The sequence below is a fragment of the Apodemus sylvaticus genome, chromosome 23 (genome assembly GCF_947179515.1).
Source record: "Apodemus sylvaticus chromosome 23, mApoSyl1.1, whole genome shotgun sequence".
Lineage (NCBI taxonomy): Eukaryota > Metazoa > Chordata > Mammalia > Rodentia > Muridae > Apodemus > Apodemus sylvaticus.
This window is the reverse complement of record NC_067494.1, coordinates 7,087,612-7,107,099: the sequence shown is the minus strand read 5'-3', so window position 1 is coordinate 7,107,099 and position 19,488 is coordinate 7,087,612. Positions and strand designations below refer to the sequence as shown.

Genomic DNA, 19,488 nt, shown 5'->3' with positions numbered 1-19,488 from the left:
TTCTTTTAACCTGAAAGTGAGGCACATGTTCTTACTGCTCTTTTGTAGGGCAGGACACTGAGCACAAGGGGTTAAGTGTCCTACTTAAGGACATATTTTTTAACTAGTAGGAAGATACAAATCTAACTCAGGTGTGAATTCAAAATTCATGGCCTTGTATTACTCTGTGTTGCCCTAATTTTCTTTAGGAGATCAGAGAAAGCTGTCAATCCGACTGTATCTTACTGTGCGCCATATATATTTACATGCAGTTCTGTGGAAGAGGATGGCTTTGGGGTGCTGTGTAGCTGTGGAATCAGCTCCCATATTTCAGAGTCACATTTTTTTTTTTTGGCACAAAGCAAACAAATCAGCCTCACACTCTGAGAAAGTTGAATTCTCACGAATGTTGGGTCATCCTGGCTTTTCACATTTTCTGACTAATCTCATCTCAGGGTGATTGTGACAAGTCCAGGATTACTCATTATATTCGGATGTCTTCCTGAATCTCACCCATGGGTCATTTCTCAACACCTAATTCCATGTAATCAACATAAGCTTCTCTCAAATGCAAGCACTTTGCAATTTGAAATGCATAAGGACATGCCATGAAGCAATTATGAATATTAAGTGTATATAGCTCTATAAGCACGAAGAGAAGAGCAACTCAAAAACTTTTTAAAGCAGATAACGATTTGGAAGTGTACAGCCCCTATGATATTTCCTGAAGACTCTTAAATCTTTTAATTAGATGTATGAACTTTGTAGCACTTCACTTTTATAAATCATAAAGTAATTGCAAAAATGATGCATAGTTAAGAAACACTTTGCTTTTGAAGTGACTGAAGAAAAATAATGCCAAGCAAAAGCATGTCACAGTTAAGAAATAAACTACTATTGAAGTCTTAGAAATATGGTGCCTCCAGATTGGGGTGTTCACAACTCAAAGATGGAGGCTCTGTTGGGTGTCATGACACATGCCTGTCATTATAACAGCCGAGAGGCTGAGACAGGTGGATTGCATGTTCCAAGCAGGCCTAGACACAGTAAGATCACATCTCAAAAAAAAAAAAAATAACTCAGAGCAAAAAGAAACAAACCACCAAAGAACATTCTTTAAATTGATGGATTCACAAACACAAGTTAAGAAAACATGAGCAGATATTTACTGCACTCTCCACATCCTCTCCTCATTGTCTATAAGGGGGAGAAAAGGGACAGAAAACAGCTCATTACCTTTATTTTTCCGGTCAGGCCACCAACAAACAGCATCGCATTTGTGTCCACATCTAGGATGGTGTACCCGGGCGGAGACACTGAATGGTAGGTGCTAGGTACCATACTGGCCTTGGGCCCTTCCAGAGCTCTCACAGAAATAGATCCATTTCTCCCCGTTCTTCAGGGAAGAACATGTGTGTTGACGTGGAAGGGAAGAAAATACAGAAAGTGAAATTTGCATCTCATTCAATCACTTCAGTTCTCAAAGACACAAAGTAGAGATAGACATCTCAAGTAACCTCAGTGAAATGCGTTTACGGCCAAGCACTCTCAAGTCAGTGTTTCTCAAGCCAACGCAAAGATCTGACATTTGCTAAGTATTTACCATAACATTCAAATAGGGAAGGAACAACATCACCTGATTCTGTACATGGAAGTTGATATCAAAGGACAGCCGCAGTTAGCTGATGGGACAATTATAGATCAAAAGGAAAGCATCTTCCTCTTGCTTTACACAATAATTTACTGTTTTATATGACATGAAACGTAAACAAATTTTATGACATCATTTATTATTTTGTCAAATTTAAGTTGGCAAGTAGAGTCCAAATGAGCTACCCTCCTGCAGCAAATGCTGCGTAATTCTGCCTAAAATTCCTGCTAATGGACCTTAATTTGTTGGCTCAGTCTTCCCACAGTTGCAGGCCTCGTTGTTTGTCATGTTATCTTAATGTGTGGAGCGCAGTTGCTCATCTGTAGACTTCTGTATACAAATGTGTAGAAGTACTCCTTTAAGTTCGGTTACAGGGGAAAAAAAGCCCTGAAAGCTGTTATCATTTCATTTTCTTTTTTAAAATGATTGATTTCCATAAGCTGTTAAATATGAAAATCTGGTCTCTTTGGAGACAAGCAGTCATAACAAACCTTCCTAATCATAGCCCTCTCTCTGCTGTCTCATTTCTGTAAACTATGTCTTTGAGCAGGCAGTGCTAAGTGAAATCTGTAGAACAAGGGAACAGATTTACCAACAAGGCCTCTTGAATAGGGTGAATCTCTTCAGATACAACTGTACTAGGTGAGCATAACCATCCCGAAACAGTGAAGTACTCAGCCCTTCCGATTCCAACAAGGGGGTGAGCTCAGCTTTATCCGTTCTTTCTCCCTTTCTACCCCTCCTTTCTCTGACTCTGTCCTTCTCCTCTTTCTCACATGCATATTTAAGAGGAACTAAAATTACCCTTTTGATTAAGTTAACATGTAAACATTTGTGTGCATGTGTGCACTGGTATGCTTGAGTATATGAATAAATCAAGTGTATGTATGGACAAGTGTGTGAGGCTGCATGTACACGTGTCTGCATATGCATAAGAACATCCAAGGCTGATGACAGTCTTAATCATTTTTCATCTTATTCTTTGAGGGGCAATCTGGCGGTTTAGAGTAGAGTTCACGAATAGGACTTAGGCAAATTAGAGAACTCACTCTAGCAATTCTCCTCACTGCTCTCTGGGTGCTAGAATTACTGGAAGGCCACCACACCTGCCTGGTATTTACATGGGACTTGGAGGTCTAAACTCTGACCACACATTTGCAGGACAAGCGCTTTATCTACTGAGCCATCACCCCAGCCCTTCTTTCAAACATTTTATTGTAGAAAAGTTAATCCCATTTAAACTGAATTAAACTGTTTGGATCCCCCACTTAGAGCCAACAATAAACAGTTCCCCTAAGTCTTTATCTTTCTCTGATGAGCTTGAACACCAGCCTGACATCTTCAACAACTCTTCCTAACTATTGGCTCATATAGGTCTAATGGTGAATTATGAAATGGAGAAAGAAGATAAGTTAAGGAGAAGTGGTAGGATTAATAAAGTCCCATGTCCCTAGATGTTGAAAACCAAAATAGAGTTTTGGTGAGAGCAGGGTTGATTCAGCTCCATACTTTCCATTTAAAATACTGTGGGTAGATCTTATGTGTTAGATAGGAGACCCAGTATTTTGGGATAGAATAGGTCTGGTATTATAGGTGCGGTGTAGACTAGAAGTGAATGAAGATGCTAATGACAATTTTTATGTCCTCATGTCTGTTCAATAAGAACAAGTAGTGGCATTTTTTCTCCTGTCTCTTTAGGTGAAGATGTGAGAAACAGTTTTTCTCACCCCATTCCAGCTCTTATCAGAAAACAGATTAAGAAGATAGGGGCTGGAGAGATGGCACAGCCATTAATGTCTAGGTTCATAACCAAAAATATAAGATTAAGAAGTTAGGATTGGAATAGCTTCTCTGGCTTTATACCTTGAATGCATGTCCTTTCCTAACATGCACAACAAATGCACTTTTTCACACATTTATACACAAAGCATATAACTTCCACATACATGGACACACATATGCAGCTACATTGTTGAAATGACAATGTAATTTTTTTCCTCATGAACTAGGAATTTACTTCAAAATCATGCCATCCAGTTATCTTACTCTTAGCTGAGAAGTTACCTTGATGCTTCAATACGGTACCAGTAGGAGTCATCGATGGTCAAGTCTGGATACTCTACTCGGCCAACTCCAGAGCCAACATCCCAGAGGAAGCTGACTTTGCCTTTACGCATTTCTATAGCAAGAAAGTCAATCTGGTTCAAAGAAACAGAAAAAAAAGAACAAAAACCCATGCTTCAGGACAAAGCACTCTGAAGGCTTCGGGGAGTATTTTTAAATGACATGCAACTTAATTGGGTTGAGAATTCTTCATAGTTATACCCAAGTAACACATCTTATATCAGAGGAATCTGTGGTAATTTTTAATACAAGTGAGTCAGGCCTCCTTACATGAATAGCAAATGCTAACTTTTGTCAGAGCCAGTCTGTTTAACACCTTATTCACCTCGACAATCACCCATATACAACGAGTCACATTAATTCTAGTGTGCAAGAATTTGCAGACAGAACTTGTGTGCAATTCCTGTTTGAGTCATAAAGTCACCAAACTGCAAAAGTTTGCCTTGGTTAGAACTCATGCACAATTTGTAATTTTTCACTTTATTAACACGGTAGGCTATTATTATTGAATTTGAGGGTAGGCTATTATTATTGAATTTGAGAACAGAAAAACATTTTTTTTATTCTTATTAGATTTTCTTCTTAAACAGCTAGATCTGACCAAAGTATAATGCAGAACAAGTATCAGCCCACTGACAGATAAAAAGAGATGTGCCTGGACACAGAAAATAATTGTTACCTGTTTATATCTATGTGCCTGGACACAGAAAATAATTGTTACCTGTTTATATCTATAACTTAGCTTGAACTGCAAACATCCAACAGCTAAGATTGTGAGATTTAGGCCATGAAAAACTACTTTAGACATTTTTGGAGTGGAGTTACTATAGGCTATCTAATTTCCTCCCTGAGTAACCTTTGACCTCTACACTTACCCAGGAGCTTTTAAAAAGTTGTATATGAGACTTACAAACTTGGCGCTTCCAAGGTAAAAGAGGAGGTTGTCAGCAACAGCGGTCTTGACATGGACAACGATGTGATTGTAGCTCCCTTTCTTGATCTCTGGCTTGTATGTTCGAACACAGTCACCCCCAGAAGACACAGATACTTTGATCTTCAAGGGAAACATGATACAAAACCCTATGAATCTCTGTGACTAAATTTGTCCGTATATCCCAAACCTGAAGTATATCCCAAACCACCAGACAGTCATCCTCCCTCACTCTTTCACTCGAAGCAATTTCGCAGTCACCATGTAGTATCTATCACCAGACATCATTGGCAGACACCATTGCGTGGGCTGGGGGGTGCACCGAGGAATGGTTCTTTACTAACGTTTGCCAATAATGTCCTTGTTAGTCTTCCTCAAGCTTGTTAGTCTGCCATTGTTTTTGAACCACGTAGCTAACACACCTTCACATCATTCTTTGAAGACAAACTTTCCAAATGGGATTTTTCACAAGAACAAATGGAAATGGTCTTCACTGCGGTTATTTGATAAAAAAAAAAAAAGTTTTAATTCAGTTTCCAGTGATTTGGGTATCATTTTTGGAGGAATCCCATTTTTGTTTAGTTTTCAAGAGGGTACTGTCAGCCCACCCATGCACTTACAGTTAGAGGCAGCCAGGCAGAGTGTGCTCTATATCTTCTAACAATATGAATATTAATCATTGCTCTCTGAATATATATTTCAGAATAAATTACACTTCTTATTAGATTACTAGGAAATGAGATGGAAATAATTTCCAAATGTCTATCACTACTAATACATGTAACAGCTCCCTTTCCTTTTGAATAGTACTTCAAAAATTACTATAAATTGCTAAGAATGGAATTCTTATGTGAATAGAAGGACACTGTTCATGCCAATTTTTACTTCTATGAGAGGAGGCTTCGTTCAGCCACAAATAGCACTATTTGATTATTGGATTTAATTTCTTTTGGGTCAGGTGCAAAATCACCATCCGTGATGGCTGCTAGGCCAGTTGATAGAGCTCAGCAAGGAGAGAAGATGGGAAGCAACTTGGCTACTTGCTCAGATGTCTAGTCTTAGGATACCCGCTGGCCTTACCTGATTGTAATCTCCCAGTTTTCATGGCTTCTTGCAGGTTTTGCTATTCATATAGCTTTCACATTTGAGAAAAAAAACCCAACTAATATTATTGCTGTTCCAATGAAAAACTCGGGCAGACTCTAAGATTGAATAGGTCATCAGACAATTCTCTGTAATGTGGTATACACAGCAGGTATCTACACAAGTTGTCTCACTTTGGTGAGAGTAAGGAGCATTGTGGATTTTTTCTATGGAAGAAGAGAACTAGCTGGCGGATGTTCTAGATGTATACTCTGCTATATTCAGAAATGAAAATCAAGGAGATCTGTTTGGCTCTGACAGTCAGAAAGATCCACATTTGGGAACTTCTGGGGAAAGAATAAGTCTGTTGATTCTCCTATTGACCATATAGAGGCCTGTTCTTGATCTCGTCAATAAGCAATTGTCGCTAGCCAGAGGAATGTTTTGCAAAGAAGCAGGCTGTGTGTGGTGGTCTGTACTTGTAGTGATCTAGAAAGTCAACTTAGATCTGTGTGTGTGTGTGTGTGTGTGTGTGTGTCTTTGTCCCTTGTAAAGGCATGATCTACCTAGACAATGGATGGTTCAATCCTAGGGGTTACCTTTGATCTCAGATATCTGCTGTGTGTTCCTCCTATAGTCTACTCTTGGTTGTCTCCCCTATGAGAGACTTGCTCTGCTATATGGAGTGTTGAGTGTAGTCAAAGCTGAATGAATCATAGAAACTCTAAGCCAGACTCTAAGTATAGATTTTCCTGGGTGCTAGTACTATGATAAAGCTGTGTGGGTAAAGGTCACGCAGCAGCATAGCATCTGTACAAAGTGTTATCTGAGGGTCAGAGAGTAAAAGGATAAAGCAACAGAAAGACCCTGTAATACTGAGTAGTTAGACAAAAATGCAGGTGTCAGATACCTTTTAGTGTTCAAACAAAGGTATGCTATTCGGTGAATTTTAGTAGTTTGTAATATGTGAATTAAAAGCTTCCTGAGAAAAGAGCATGGCACTGAGCAAATTCAATATCTGAGGTGAGTTATACGCGCCATTGATATCATAAGAGGATCAAAGAGAACATGAAATAAAAGATCTGACAGTAATTCATGAATAGAATTAAATAGTAGATTCAGGCATCTCTGGCATGAAATCATATTCAGAATCACAAAGGGTCTTGATTCATGATGAAAAGTAACTGTGTGTAGTTTCTTTTATCTTTACTCACTAATGGTTCATAGGCATAGCTCTAATGCCATGGTATCAGTCACATATCATAAACAAGTCATGTTTTTTTAAAGACCCAATTAAATAATCCTGTTTGGCCATGCTGTGGGGAAGGCATGAGTATATGAAATGTACGGTCATAGGATGAGGTTCAGACCCTGTCTCCAAAGCTGAGGTAGAAATAACAGATCGCACAACTGGTGCACATGAAAAGGGGGTGTTAAATGGGAAGACAGAACCACGTGATCAGATAAAGCTCAGTTTGGGAGCCCAGTCCATGGTGTGATCATTTAAACACCAGGCATACTTCATTTTGCTAAGATTTGCAACTAACATACTCTGTCGTACCCTTTCCATATCCATAAGTTCTGATTCTATGAAGAAAATGACAGTATTATACACAATATGCCAGGATAATCCTGCAGAGCCACCTGCTGCTCTGTCCTTACCCATTCATATAAAAACCCTTTGGACTTGCTGTGTTTTGCTTCTCTAATATGCCCCGAATACCTGGAATATTCAGGCAGTCCAACTGTTTACAACTAGATCATAACTACACATCTATTCTTGTAAGTACCATATGTTCTGACTTCAAGTGGGTGTATAGGCAGTGGTAGAGAGTTTGACTGCATATGAACAACTTAAAATAGCCAAATCAAAACAAAGCATTTACACAATTTTTGAAGAGAAACCTCTCAGATGTAGCCTTCTTGCATGAGGTGTGAAATTTCTGAAACACAAATATCCTGTTGGGATGCTTGATTCTACCGATTACTATATTCTGTGTAACTTCATGGCAAAGTTTATGAAATTACTGCTAAGATGCTGAAGTTTTTAAGGTGCTCCTGGCACAACATTATCCACCTGCTAAATACCATATACACAATTAAATTTTGCTGGATATCGCAAATGTTCTGCATACTGCATTTTTCAGCTGGTAATTAGGCCATTTGTTAAAGGACATTATAAGTTACTCAATTATACAATCAACAAGTTGAAATAACCACTTTAGAAGAAATGCATTTAGTTCATTGATTAGGAAATGTCTTAACTAGGCTAGCAAGATAGGTCAGTAAGGAGGTAAAGGTATTTGTTGCCAAACCTGACAACCTAGTTTTGATTGACAGGACAAGTCTTAGGCCATGTCTCCAGATAGCTGCTGAGGCTAGGCAATGTATAGCAGGACTGGAGGTTTGCAAAGATGTTCTAAGGAGCTACTGCCTGGACTAGTAAAGGTAAAATCTAAGTGGCAGTGGAGACCTCAGGTTGTTTTTACATGCCAGACTCATCATGAGATGTCCAACCAGGGAAACTCCTGGAATGGAAAAGAGCCAAAGAGAAAAACTCTGTGTGCTACAGTGGGGGCAGAGGGGGAATATTATCCATGGCTTTTATAGCCCAGAACATTCCATCATGAATGCCTGATTCTGAACATGGAGCTCCAGGGTTTACTTTCCCCTGTTGTGTTTCTGTCCAACTAACCTTCCATTCTTCCCCCTCAGAATGGAAAGGCTTATTCTATGTCAATATTTATTAGAAGTATACACCTTTTTCTTATTTTGATTGGTGTTCCCAGTTCAGAGATGGTCTTGTGTTCCAGAAAAAAAAAGCCTTACAATAGAGCTGGAACTGCCAAAGAATATGGGGACGTCTGGGTTTGGGCTGAAGGCACTTGCACCGAGACGGCGAAGAGCCTGATACGGGAAGTGGTCAGAAAAGTGATATATTTGGGTGTCAAGTTCCCCAAGAGTAGAGTTGTGTTGACTGATGCTGATTTTCAACTTGAAAAGACCCATAATCATTGAAGAGAAAGGGTCCAGCTTGCCATCTAGATTAGGTTAAATGAAGAAGACCTGTCCTAAGTGCGGACAGTACACTTCTGTGGGCTGGGATTCTGAACTGAACCAAAAGAAGAAGGCAAGTTGATTCTTGGTGACAGACCCAGTATGACCAACTGCTTTCTGCTCCAGTTGCCCTTTCTTCTCTGTTGTGATTAACCACATCCCTGGGAAGCAAGATCCAAATAAACCCGCCCTTCTGTGAGCTGTTCTTTTGCAGTGAGAAGACAGAAAACTAATATTAATCAGGATTTTCATCTACTCCATTATCAACCTTCTAAGTACAATGCCTGCCTGATTCATCTTTGCATACTTCACAGGAAAAAGCATTGAGCACAAGAGATATAGTTTTTCACTGTGTATGTCTCTGAGTAAGCTTGTAACACTGTTTTTTTTTTTTTTACTTTGTGCAGAAAGCACACAATGATTACCTGTCAATCATACCACACAATTTTCATATTCTAATTGAATAGGCATCTTCTCTGATACTATTACTGCTTCATTTTATCTTGTATTATACCATCTTCTCTAATCTACTTTTTTCCTGAGGTTTTCTTTAATAAATATAAGGTCCTTTTCAATGTTGTACTGGAACGTGATTGCTATGGCTTTGTTTAGGTGTCTTAGGTACACACAGGGAAGAACAAATACATGGCAATCATCCAGGCATATTCTTGGCCACTATTAAAAATAAAAATTGATAAATTAATGATAACTTCTTTCTGATCATCCTAGCTACTGAGTTTTTTAAAAATGAAATAGCTTATGAAATTTTAAGTTAAAATTGACAATACTGAAAAGTATCTTATTAAAAGCTATCATTTCTAAAGTCATCATGGTTCAACTTTGCATATCTACAGCTTGACAATGGCATTTAAGGATCCCAGTTCAGGGACTGTGAGTATGAATTCTTGCTCCCAGCCTGACAGAGCTCAATCTCTAGGACCTACAGGGTGTGAAGGAGAGAACAGACTCCTACATGTTCTCCTCTGACCTATACACATACACTATGACACAAAATAAATAAATAGCATAAAATGTAATGAAGCCACTACCTTAGCATGTAACAGAGTTCTATTTGTCTGAAGAGTTTTCTAACTGAATAAATACATAGTAACATTTCAAGTGAGATTATTTCCTATTTTTAACTCCATAAATATAAAAACAAATCCTGCAACAAGCATAAGTTGTCTTGCGTGTGTGTGTGTGTGTGTGTGTGTGTGTGTACAAAAACAAGCAAAAGCTATATAACAATTAAAATAATGATTCTATTTCTCCTACACTTGCTTGTAAACTCAGGTTGCAACTTCATTTGTTGGACTTTTTTAGGACTTTCATGGATAAGATACTCATATGCCTTTCAGCATGCAAAAATCAGTGTTGTACTTTTGTTGTTGATTTAGAATATTAAAGAATCAAAATATACTAGACTTCCTAATTCTCCAGCAGCAAGTATGGTTTACCATTTTTCATGAAATGGTTTTGAAATATATAGGGAGAAAAAGTGCTACTTCTTCCTTCCTACCTCCCCGCAGCGACCTTTAAAAGGTAATGGGTGACTCATTCATCAGGTCCCACTGAGGAAGACTCTCTGGGAGCAACAGTAACACTTATTAGTATTTCTTAATTCTGAAAATACAATCTTACAGAATTAGCTTGTTTCCGGGCTTGGTTGATCAGTTCCTTTATTTCGGAAATGTTCTTCTTTAGGTTGTCCTCAAGTTCCTTGATTGGCTTGAGTTTGTCTATTAGCCGATCAGCTTCCTGTTCCAGATTTCTCACAGTAGCACCTGCATCTGCAACTGCACAGAGCAAAATTAGCATCTGTGTGTCTGGGTGTGCATGCACCGACCGACTCCCACCCCAACCACCCACCACCACCCCTACAGACATAAGAGACAGAAGAGCAGTAACTTTATTAATTCATTTCATTTTACCCATGTGATGAAAGCCAGCCCATGATTGAAGGCTGAAAGACTGTCGCCATGAGGCACGGTGAGGAGTTTAGTTAAGATTAGAGCAGACCAGAAATGTTAGCGAAAGTCTTGGCTTTGTGATTAAGATGAAATTTGGCATTAAAGACAGAAGATATGAAAAAGCTTAATTAGAGCTGACTTTTTCATCCCAAAGCTGACCTTTACAAGATAGAGCTTTAGTCACAGAAAAATGAAAATGGGGTGTTTTTAAAATATCACCTAGTCTGTCCATACACAAGCCACATTAAAATTAAGGCTCTCATGCAAAATTGTCTGTTTTCCTTTTTCTTTTTGTCTTTCCCTCGCACACGTTTGCATGGGAAGCTATGGATCCATGGTTTGCAGAACATTATCACGTTGAACAACACTGAATCTAAAGTCCCTTGTCATGCTTTAATTAAATCTTTCAAGTTTCATTTCAATTTTGTCTTCATTATTCTGCACTGTGTTATTGGTTGTATTCATATCACACTGCTCTTTTTGTTGGTTACAAAAAGGTTGGAAATTTCCAGTTTTAAAAGCTTTAACCTAAAAATGGTTAAAGATTGTCTGATCCAAGGACCTCTAGCATCTGCTCCCAGGGCTGTGGACGACACCGTGGAGGGGTCTAGAAGGGGTGGGAAGCCAATTATTTGATTTCTGGGATGCTGGCTGTCTTATCCAAACCATGACATATGTTATCTAACTGTGTTTGTATGTTTCAGCTTTCTATAATTGTGACTCTAAAAACATTCTACAAGGTCAAAGCTACCTGCTCTGTTAGACAAGGACCAATCTGCTCTGCTGATGTTGGGACGCTGAGAACCAGTCTTTAGGACTGAATTTAATATGTTCACCTGGACATAAACAATTATTCTGTTTCATTTTGGGCCTGATACTTTAATAGACAAGAGCTTGACTCAGCTCAGGCATCAGTCCTAAACACCAGCATCTTTACACTGTACCGTGAGAGAGGTAGCTTAGATTTATGCTCTGTAATGTGAATTGTACTGTTGGTGGAATTTAAAACAAATGTATAACTACTGCAGGGTACCTGGATCAAGGCTCTAGTCATTTAGGGAACATTGGTACTTCTTGTTTTCTGTACTTGTCCAGGGTTCTCTTTCTTCTAATCCTCTAGTGTTTTATTCTACAAGTTATTCTAGAGCTCATGGAGTTTTACAGCTACACTCATACAACGAAAATGAGCAGTTAAGCCAAGATTACTAAGGCTATGGTAAATATTATACCCATTTCTCCTAAATCTCCTGCAAGACTTTTCAATTGCTTCAAAATGGAAATAAAGGGAGGTCTGCCTCTGTCCTTTGCTGCTACTTTCCAAAGTCATTTAAGTCCTGTGGAAATCATCTTTCTGTGACTCCAAAACCTAGGTCATCTGTGATGCTGGGGTTGGGCTTCATGTATAGTAGTATTTGAAAATGTTCTCATTTTGCTCCCTAATTGTCTGACTGAGTAGACTTTAAAACAGCTTCTCCAGTTAGAGTTTGATAAATGGAGGCTTCCTCCAGAATGTGAACATCTGTATGTTGTAAGCCCTAGAACGTACTAGCTTAGACTTTTCCTAAGGACTCTCTTCTCTGTTACATCATTTTCTCCTTTATCTATCTATCGCCTTAGGAACCACCTAGTTGTGCTTTTGCTTTCTTTTTTGACTAACCCTCCAAGTATCTGTTTTACTCTTTTCTGAATTTTAACTTCTTAGTTGCTCAGCTTATTTCCATGTCAATTATATTTTCTTGCATTCTGAGCCATGACTAACGGCTCTGGTCTTCAGTGCTCCTACAGTCTTGTAATTCTGGTGTAACATTTTCTGCAAAGGCGAGCCTCAATCATGCTCATTACAGTTTGATGTCTTTGATTTAATTATCATTCTCCCTAGTTATTTGTACTGCTGTGAAGTTCAGCTCAAATTGTGAAATGTTTAAGAGATAATATTTTTATAGTTAAATGAGTTATTTATTTAGGACCGACTTTATTTCAAGGAGAGTTGTTTAGAACCTGTTTAATTATGAGAATGATTACTTAGATTGAGGGAGGAAAAGTAAGCTTTGTGGTAGTGACAACATGATCTATTTTAGCTACCTTAACTCATGTGCAGGGAAGTCATTTGTGCCCCTTGGCTGAATTTGTACTATTGGGGACATACATGGTAATTTATCTCAATCTGTCAACAAAGTCAGTTTTACACTTTTATGTGGATGAAATTAAAATATTACACTAGGTTTCCATAGCACTGTTAAAACATTTTATCCTGAATATACCCACATATTAGTCATATTGGCAAAAAATTCTTTTTATATATATTAATTGGCGATCATGTAAAGAGTAGCTATGCAGTGCTTAAAGCAGTTCCAATATATGGTCACATGCAAAACTGAAGCGTTTTTTTGCAATAAGCAGAAGAGTATAGAAATTACTAAAAAGCATACAGATGAAGGTATACATACTGATTTCTGCAGGTAATTTCATATGGAAGTAAAACAAAAAGAAATTAGAAAATTCATGAGAAAAATATTTTCTACAGGTATTATAAACTATCATAAAGTGGCACTTTTAAATAGATGCTCTTTACAAATACACTTCATTTTAATGCACATAAGTACTGCGGATAAAAGCACACAAAAATATGATGAATTAACATTTCATGAAAAACATTTTAATTAAGAAAAGGAAAAAAAAAGCCCTTTAGCAGACTGTTTACACTGAAGAAAATGTTGCTAAAATAAAAAGATAATATTTGATTAATATTTAGCAGTAGATGTTTCTTTTGTGAAGGGTATAGTTACATAAGCAACAATATTGATGTGGTTTTTTTGTTTTGTTTTGTTTTTTGAGACAGGGTTTCTCTGGCAGTCCTGGAACTCACTCTGTAGACCAGGCTGGCCGTGAACTCAGAAATCTGCCTGCCTCTGCCTCCCAAGTGCTGGGATTACAGGTGTGTGTCACCTGTCTCTGCCTCCCAAGTGCTGGGATTACAGGTGTGTGTCACCTGTCTCTGCCTCCCAAGTGCTGGGATTACAGGTGTGTGTCACCTGTCTCTGCCTCCCAAGTGCTGGGATTAAAGGTGTGTGCCACCTGCCTCTGCATCCCAAGTGCTGGGATTAAAGGCGTGCGCCACCACTCACTGGCTTAAGCAACAACATTAATGACAATGACATCATCAGCCGAGATTCATTCTGAACCAGAACAAGATGATATCTTACATTATAAGATAAGGAAAAAGAAAACGGCAAATTTACTTTTAAATCTACTTTCTCCTGACTTTCAGACATGTTGTGGTATGTCACAAGGAATAACTCCAGTGTGGTGGCTAAAAATATGGGATTATCTTTGGGTCTATATAAGAAAGCATAACATTTGTCTTTATACCCTTTCTTCCTTGAAGAATGGTAAGGAGGACAGAAGTGCCTCTTTCTTTCTTCCTCTAGATTGGAAGCACATAGTTTTTGTCCTTACTCTCCTCCTTGCCCAGGAAGCTGTCATGAGCATCATCCTGAATGGCCACCACAAGAAGGTCTCCTGTTATCACAGTCTATAAATGTTCTTGTACTTTATAAAAGTTCTAGTAGATAGTCTAGTTTCTTAAAAGCAAAAAATAAAAAGAACTTAAGCATTCTTGCTATGGAAATCTTATGCCAAGATACTATCTTATCATGTGACAATGAAGGAAAATATTGTAAGAGATACCAATGCTTGTGGACTAAATTTAAATAAAATATAAATCATTCCTCTAAATTATTTCAGATTTCTCAATAAATTCTAATTAATTCAATGAATTTTGTGATATATGAGATGTGAAAAGAGTGGTAGTTATAAAGTAAATAAATACTTGATTTCCTAGAGATATTAATTGGACTCTAAATAACAAACACAGAAAAACTTCTAAAGTGAATTCATTTTAAAGTGGTATCTTGCTCCAATAGGACTGCTAATGAGTGCGCCCCTTAAACTCTGTTCCATGCATCTCCAATCCTGAGCATATTATACCTACGTGTAACCGTATTTTCATTTATACTAACGGATTAAAAAGTTTTGAAATCCACATATCAAATAGCCTATAAACTTTGAGAATTCCCAGCTTCCCCTTGATTGGATAAAGTTAAATGAAGAAGGCTTCCAGGCAGAGCCGGGAGACTTCGGTGCTGGCATAGTCGGACCTGCAATCCTCACACCCTCATAAGAGCACACGGACTCGAAGGTTTCGAGCTCTACCACGCGTGAGCCTAGGCCCTCTTCACAGCACGGAGAAATAGATGCTATTGTCAGCGAGAAAGGAGCTCTTACTGTTTTTGGAAGGGTCTTTCACCACAGCATTCGTTTTGGCCACGCTGTCCGCTAGTTTATTGTAGTTTTGCTTCAGGCCGTCTAGGTTCTGATGCAGATCTTTAACCTGGGCCAGGACAGCTTTCGCTGTGTCATTGGCTTCTCTGGCTTTCTCTTTGACAGCTTGCAGTTTAGCAGCCGTGTCTGTGGGCACAAGTGGGCATGAGAAAGAAAACAAGGGGTGAGTGGTCCATCCTTGCTTGGCAGAGGGAGGCTGCGGCTGGCTGACCCCGGGGATGCATTTCCAAAGGGCGAAGGCAGAACTGGGTTTCAATCAGCTGTAGCAAATGAAGCAATTGGTTTTTTGTTTTTGGGTTTTTTTTTTTTTTTTTTTTTTTTTTTTTTTTTTTTTTTTTTTTTTACTTAAATTAAATTTTCTCAGGGAGCTTTGTGATAAATACCCAATTCGGTGTTTAAAACAGCAAAGTGATTATTCCTAAGTTTGCAGTGTAGAGGATACATTGGGATTTCCTGTTGAGTATATTAACCATATATATATGGTTCGTGTAACTACATCAAAACTAGAATTAAGATTTAATCTGTATGTCTCTGGGAGGAAAATGATTATGCTTTCATTTTAAGGTAGACTGCTTGGGAATGTTAGAGCCTGTGATTGTGTATTTCTATTTGTTTTCTGCCTGGGAACTCTGAGAGGTTCCAAATAGTCAAGAGTTTCCATAAAAAGGTACTAGAAAGAATGGTATCTAATTTTCGATATTTCCTATGTGGTATGTATGGCCTTAATTCTGATTCATAAATAAAATTCTTTTATATACAACATAGTTATTCTGGTTTGGATATAAAATGACTTTTGCAGTTTCCTGTGGTGAAGGACTTGTTGCCAGAGCTGGGACTTTGGGAAATGTATGAACGAGGTGGTATTTCTTTCATCTATGGATGAATCCACTGCTCAAATAATAATTTGATGGCATTGTTAGGGAGGTAGAAACTGAAGGACTGTGGGTCCTGACCAGAGGAAGTAAGAGACTGAGGTATGCTTTTGAAGGGTTCAATTCCCAGCCTTCCCCCTCTGGACCTCTCTGGTTTTGTGGCCACTGTGAGTGAGGTAAGCGGCTTCTCCTTCACCACGTGTTCTCACCATGATGTTCTGTCTCACTACAAGGCCAGCTGGGGGGTCAGCGGACCATACGCTGAAACCGTGAGCCAAAATCAATCTGTTTTTTTAGCCTGTTTGTATTTGTTTTTTTTTTAATTTCAGAGATATAAAATGACTAATACAATTGTACAAAGAGATCCATGCTTGTGTGGCTGTATAGGTGGTTAAGGACACAGGCTCTAGGGGCTGGAGAGATGGCTCAGTGGTTAAGAGTACTGACTGTTCTTCTGAAGGTCCTGAGTTCAAATCCCAGCAACTGCATGAGGGCTCACAACCATCTGTACTGAGATCTAATACCCTCTTCTGGAGTATCTGAAGACACCTACAGTGTACTTATATATAATACATATTTTTTTTTAAAAATAAGGACACAGGCTCTGAAGGTAAACTGCAAAGTTCCAGTGTTATATACATCACTTTAAACAATAACCTTTAGTATTATGTTTCCTACTTGCAAAATAAAAATAACAATTGTATCCATCTTGTAGAATTAGCATGAGAGATTACATATTACATACAATTAGAATTACATATGCTTACTAAAGCATGTTGATTAATAAACAGTTATGATTTACTATAGTCTGCTGGCAAAGTATAAAAGTAAGAGCCCTTAAAGAATTTTCCACTGTCAGAAACTAATATCAAACAATAGTCATAAATAGTTTTAATGGGTTGGATGATATTGCAGAAATGGGTTGACCAGTACTGTTTTGGAAATCTGGGTTGGTTACGGAGTTCAATTTAGCCAAGCAAGACATGGCCTCCTGTCTGTTGCTGTACAGACTCTAATAATTTGTGTCTTTGTTATAGTAGGGAACAGTGATTGTGTTCTTTCCCACTGCTTCTAGAGTTCTTAGGCCAAAACAGGGACGACAGCATAATATGGCATCCATATTTTCCTTTACATAAAACATGCATGTCAGGTAAGGGCAACCAAGAATAAGCACTGCCCTGTTGGTAAATGAGGTTCTGATTCTCAGAAGAACAATGCGTAATTAAGAAAGCCGGCATCTAATGGAAAAGTGATGTCAAGGAAAACGGTTAAAGCTACCAAGACCCTCCCGTGTTTCAGATCAGCCAATACACACTGTAGGGACCCTGAGGCTTACCATTTGGAATGGCTGATAACTTGCCCATGGTGGTGTTTAAAGCTCCTAGGAGTCCACTGTTTCTAAGGTCAGCAGTTTCTAACCTGGCTTTCAGGTCATTTAGATCATTGTGATTTTCTGTGAACGTAAGGCAAAAAGAGAAGAAACCGTTTATAGTATTCTTGGATGTGCACATTCAATTAATTAACACATGGTTAACAAAAGGCCAGAAGAAGGATATAATTCATTTACTATCTTCTATCAATTGACACATCTTGCATTAAACTCATAGATCTGTGATGAGTTGGCACCTTAGAATGGTTAGCCATGCCATCTTTCTCTTCTTGTCTGGTCTCCATGATGTAGTTTGACAGTTTCCTGTGGGATAGAAACCTTGAAAAGACCTAGTCTGCTCCTGCACATTTGTTACTCTCTTGGTCTCGCTCCAACTGATTTTTACATATTCAAATTTCATTATTGAAATGGAACATTGTGTTAGGTGTTCGAATCTCATATATAATCATAGATAATAATATCCTGTTTCAGTAAACATCACTTAGTGTTATTTGGAAGAGAAATAAAAACTAAAGCAAAGGAATAACAATACAATACAGAAAAACCTGCCATTTTTCACAGAGAAAGCAACATTTTTACAAAATCCATCAAAAAGACTTCAATCAAGTTTTTTGTCCTGCTACATTAGCTTATGATATCTTGCACTCAAAACCAGCACTTTCAAGTGATGATTTAATATTAAATGTGTATATATTAGCTTCTTTATCTTATCTTAGTACTTGTAATAAAACTTAAACTTTAGGTTAGTTTTTACAGTAATAAGAACTATGCGGTTTATATTTTAGCAATGTCAAGAACTTTGAAAACTCTGAGGGGTAAAATAACTGATTAATTTAAGGATGTATAAAAGGTAAATCTTACTGGAGTCCAATAAACCGTAAGTATATATGTGGTAGTTTGAGTAAGAATTTCTCCCTGTGACTCCCCCTCCACAGTAGGGTGAGGTATTTAAACACTTGGTCCCAGTAACTGGTAATGTTAAGCGAATTTGTAAAAACAGTTGAGAAGCAGCCAGACTTTGCTGGAAGACGCTTGTCACTGAAGACTTTGAGTGCTTTTAACTTTAGCCAACTTTAAGTTCACTCTTTCTACTTCCTGGGTGTAGATGAGAATGTGATCTCTCAGTTACCTGCTGCTGTAATCAGTTATTATGTCTGCTTGATTACATCCATGCTTCCCTGATATTGTGGACACCCCTCCAGATTCTAAGCCAAAATAAATGCTTTCTTCCATTAGTGGCTTTAGATCACAGAGTAATAGTAAATCAAAGCAACAAAAGTCACTAATACAATATGTGAATAGAGAATGAGTTCATCATGAGTCCGCTTTTCTTTCATCATTCATAAATGACAAGTTGAACTTGAAAAAGCAAATTATATCAAATTGGCTTCACTGAATAGCATTTGCTATTTCTGACTGAATAAATTGGATTACGTCTTGGGAAAAAAGTGTGTGTGTGTGTGCGTGTGTATGATGTACCTATGCATGTGCAAATAGATATACCTGTGTGTGCATGTGCATGTTTCTGCAGAAGGTAGAGGTCAATATTGTATGTCATTTTTCTCTCACTCTCTATCCTAATTCTTGAGACAGGGTCTCTCAGTGAACACAGAGCCATTTTGACTTGTCCAGCTGTCCAGTAAACTTGGCAAATCCTCGTATCTCTACCTTCCCATGGGATAGAGACCAGGGACCCAAACTCAGATTTTTGTGCTTATATAAGCTCAACCACTGAGTCACCACTTCAGCCCTCTTGAATATGCTTTTGATAGTTTATTATAGCATAATGTTAATTTCCTTTCATAATGTATGAACACTGATTTTTTTTTAAAAGATAGCCTAATGGAATACAAACTGGAGAAAAAAAGGCAGACTCTCCAGGTAAGGAGGTGCACTGAAAAGGGACGGGTAAGAGAGGGTTCTTTCGTCTTCTGGAAAGCATTGGACAGCATTTAGTAGTAGTGATGGGCAGCTGGCTGCCAGTGAGTGTGTGATGCGTACCACAAGCCAGGCCTGAGAGCTCCAGCAAACCCCTTCCCTCCGTCCTCAGTCCTCACAGCAAGATTTCAGGAGTAGAATCAACAAATGAG

At 38.3% G+C, this 19,488-nt stretch overlaps 1 protein-coding gene across 1 annotated transcript in view; it reads right to left on the bottom strand.

Annotated features, from left to right (window-relative positions):
* Lama2 (laminin subunit alpha 2) overlaps window positions 1-19,488 on the bottom strand; it is a 606,823-nt gene that overhangs the window by 55,973 nt on the left and 531,362 nt on the right. The window contains 7 exon segments of the mRNA XM_052169299.1: window positions 1,216-1,375; window positions 3,695-3,828; window positions 4,665-4,808; window positions 10,467-10,621; window positions 13,243-13,248; window positions 15,080-15,262; window positions 17,345-17,461. Coding sequence (XP_052025259.1) covers window positions 1,216-1,375; window positions 3,695-3,828; window positions 4,665-4,808; window positions 10,467-10,621; window positions 13,243-13,248; window positions 15,080-15,262; window positions 17,345-17,461 — 899 coding nt within the window.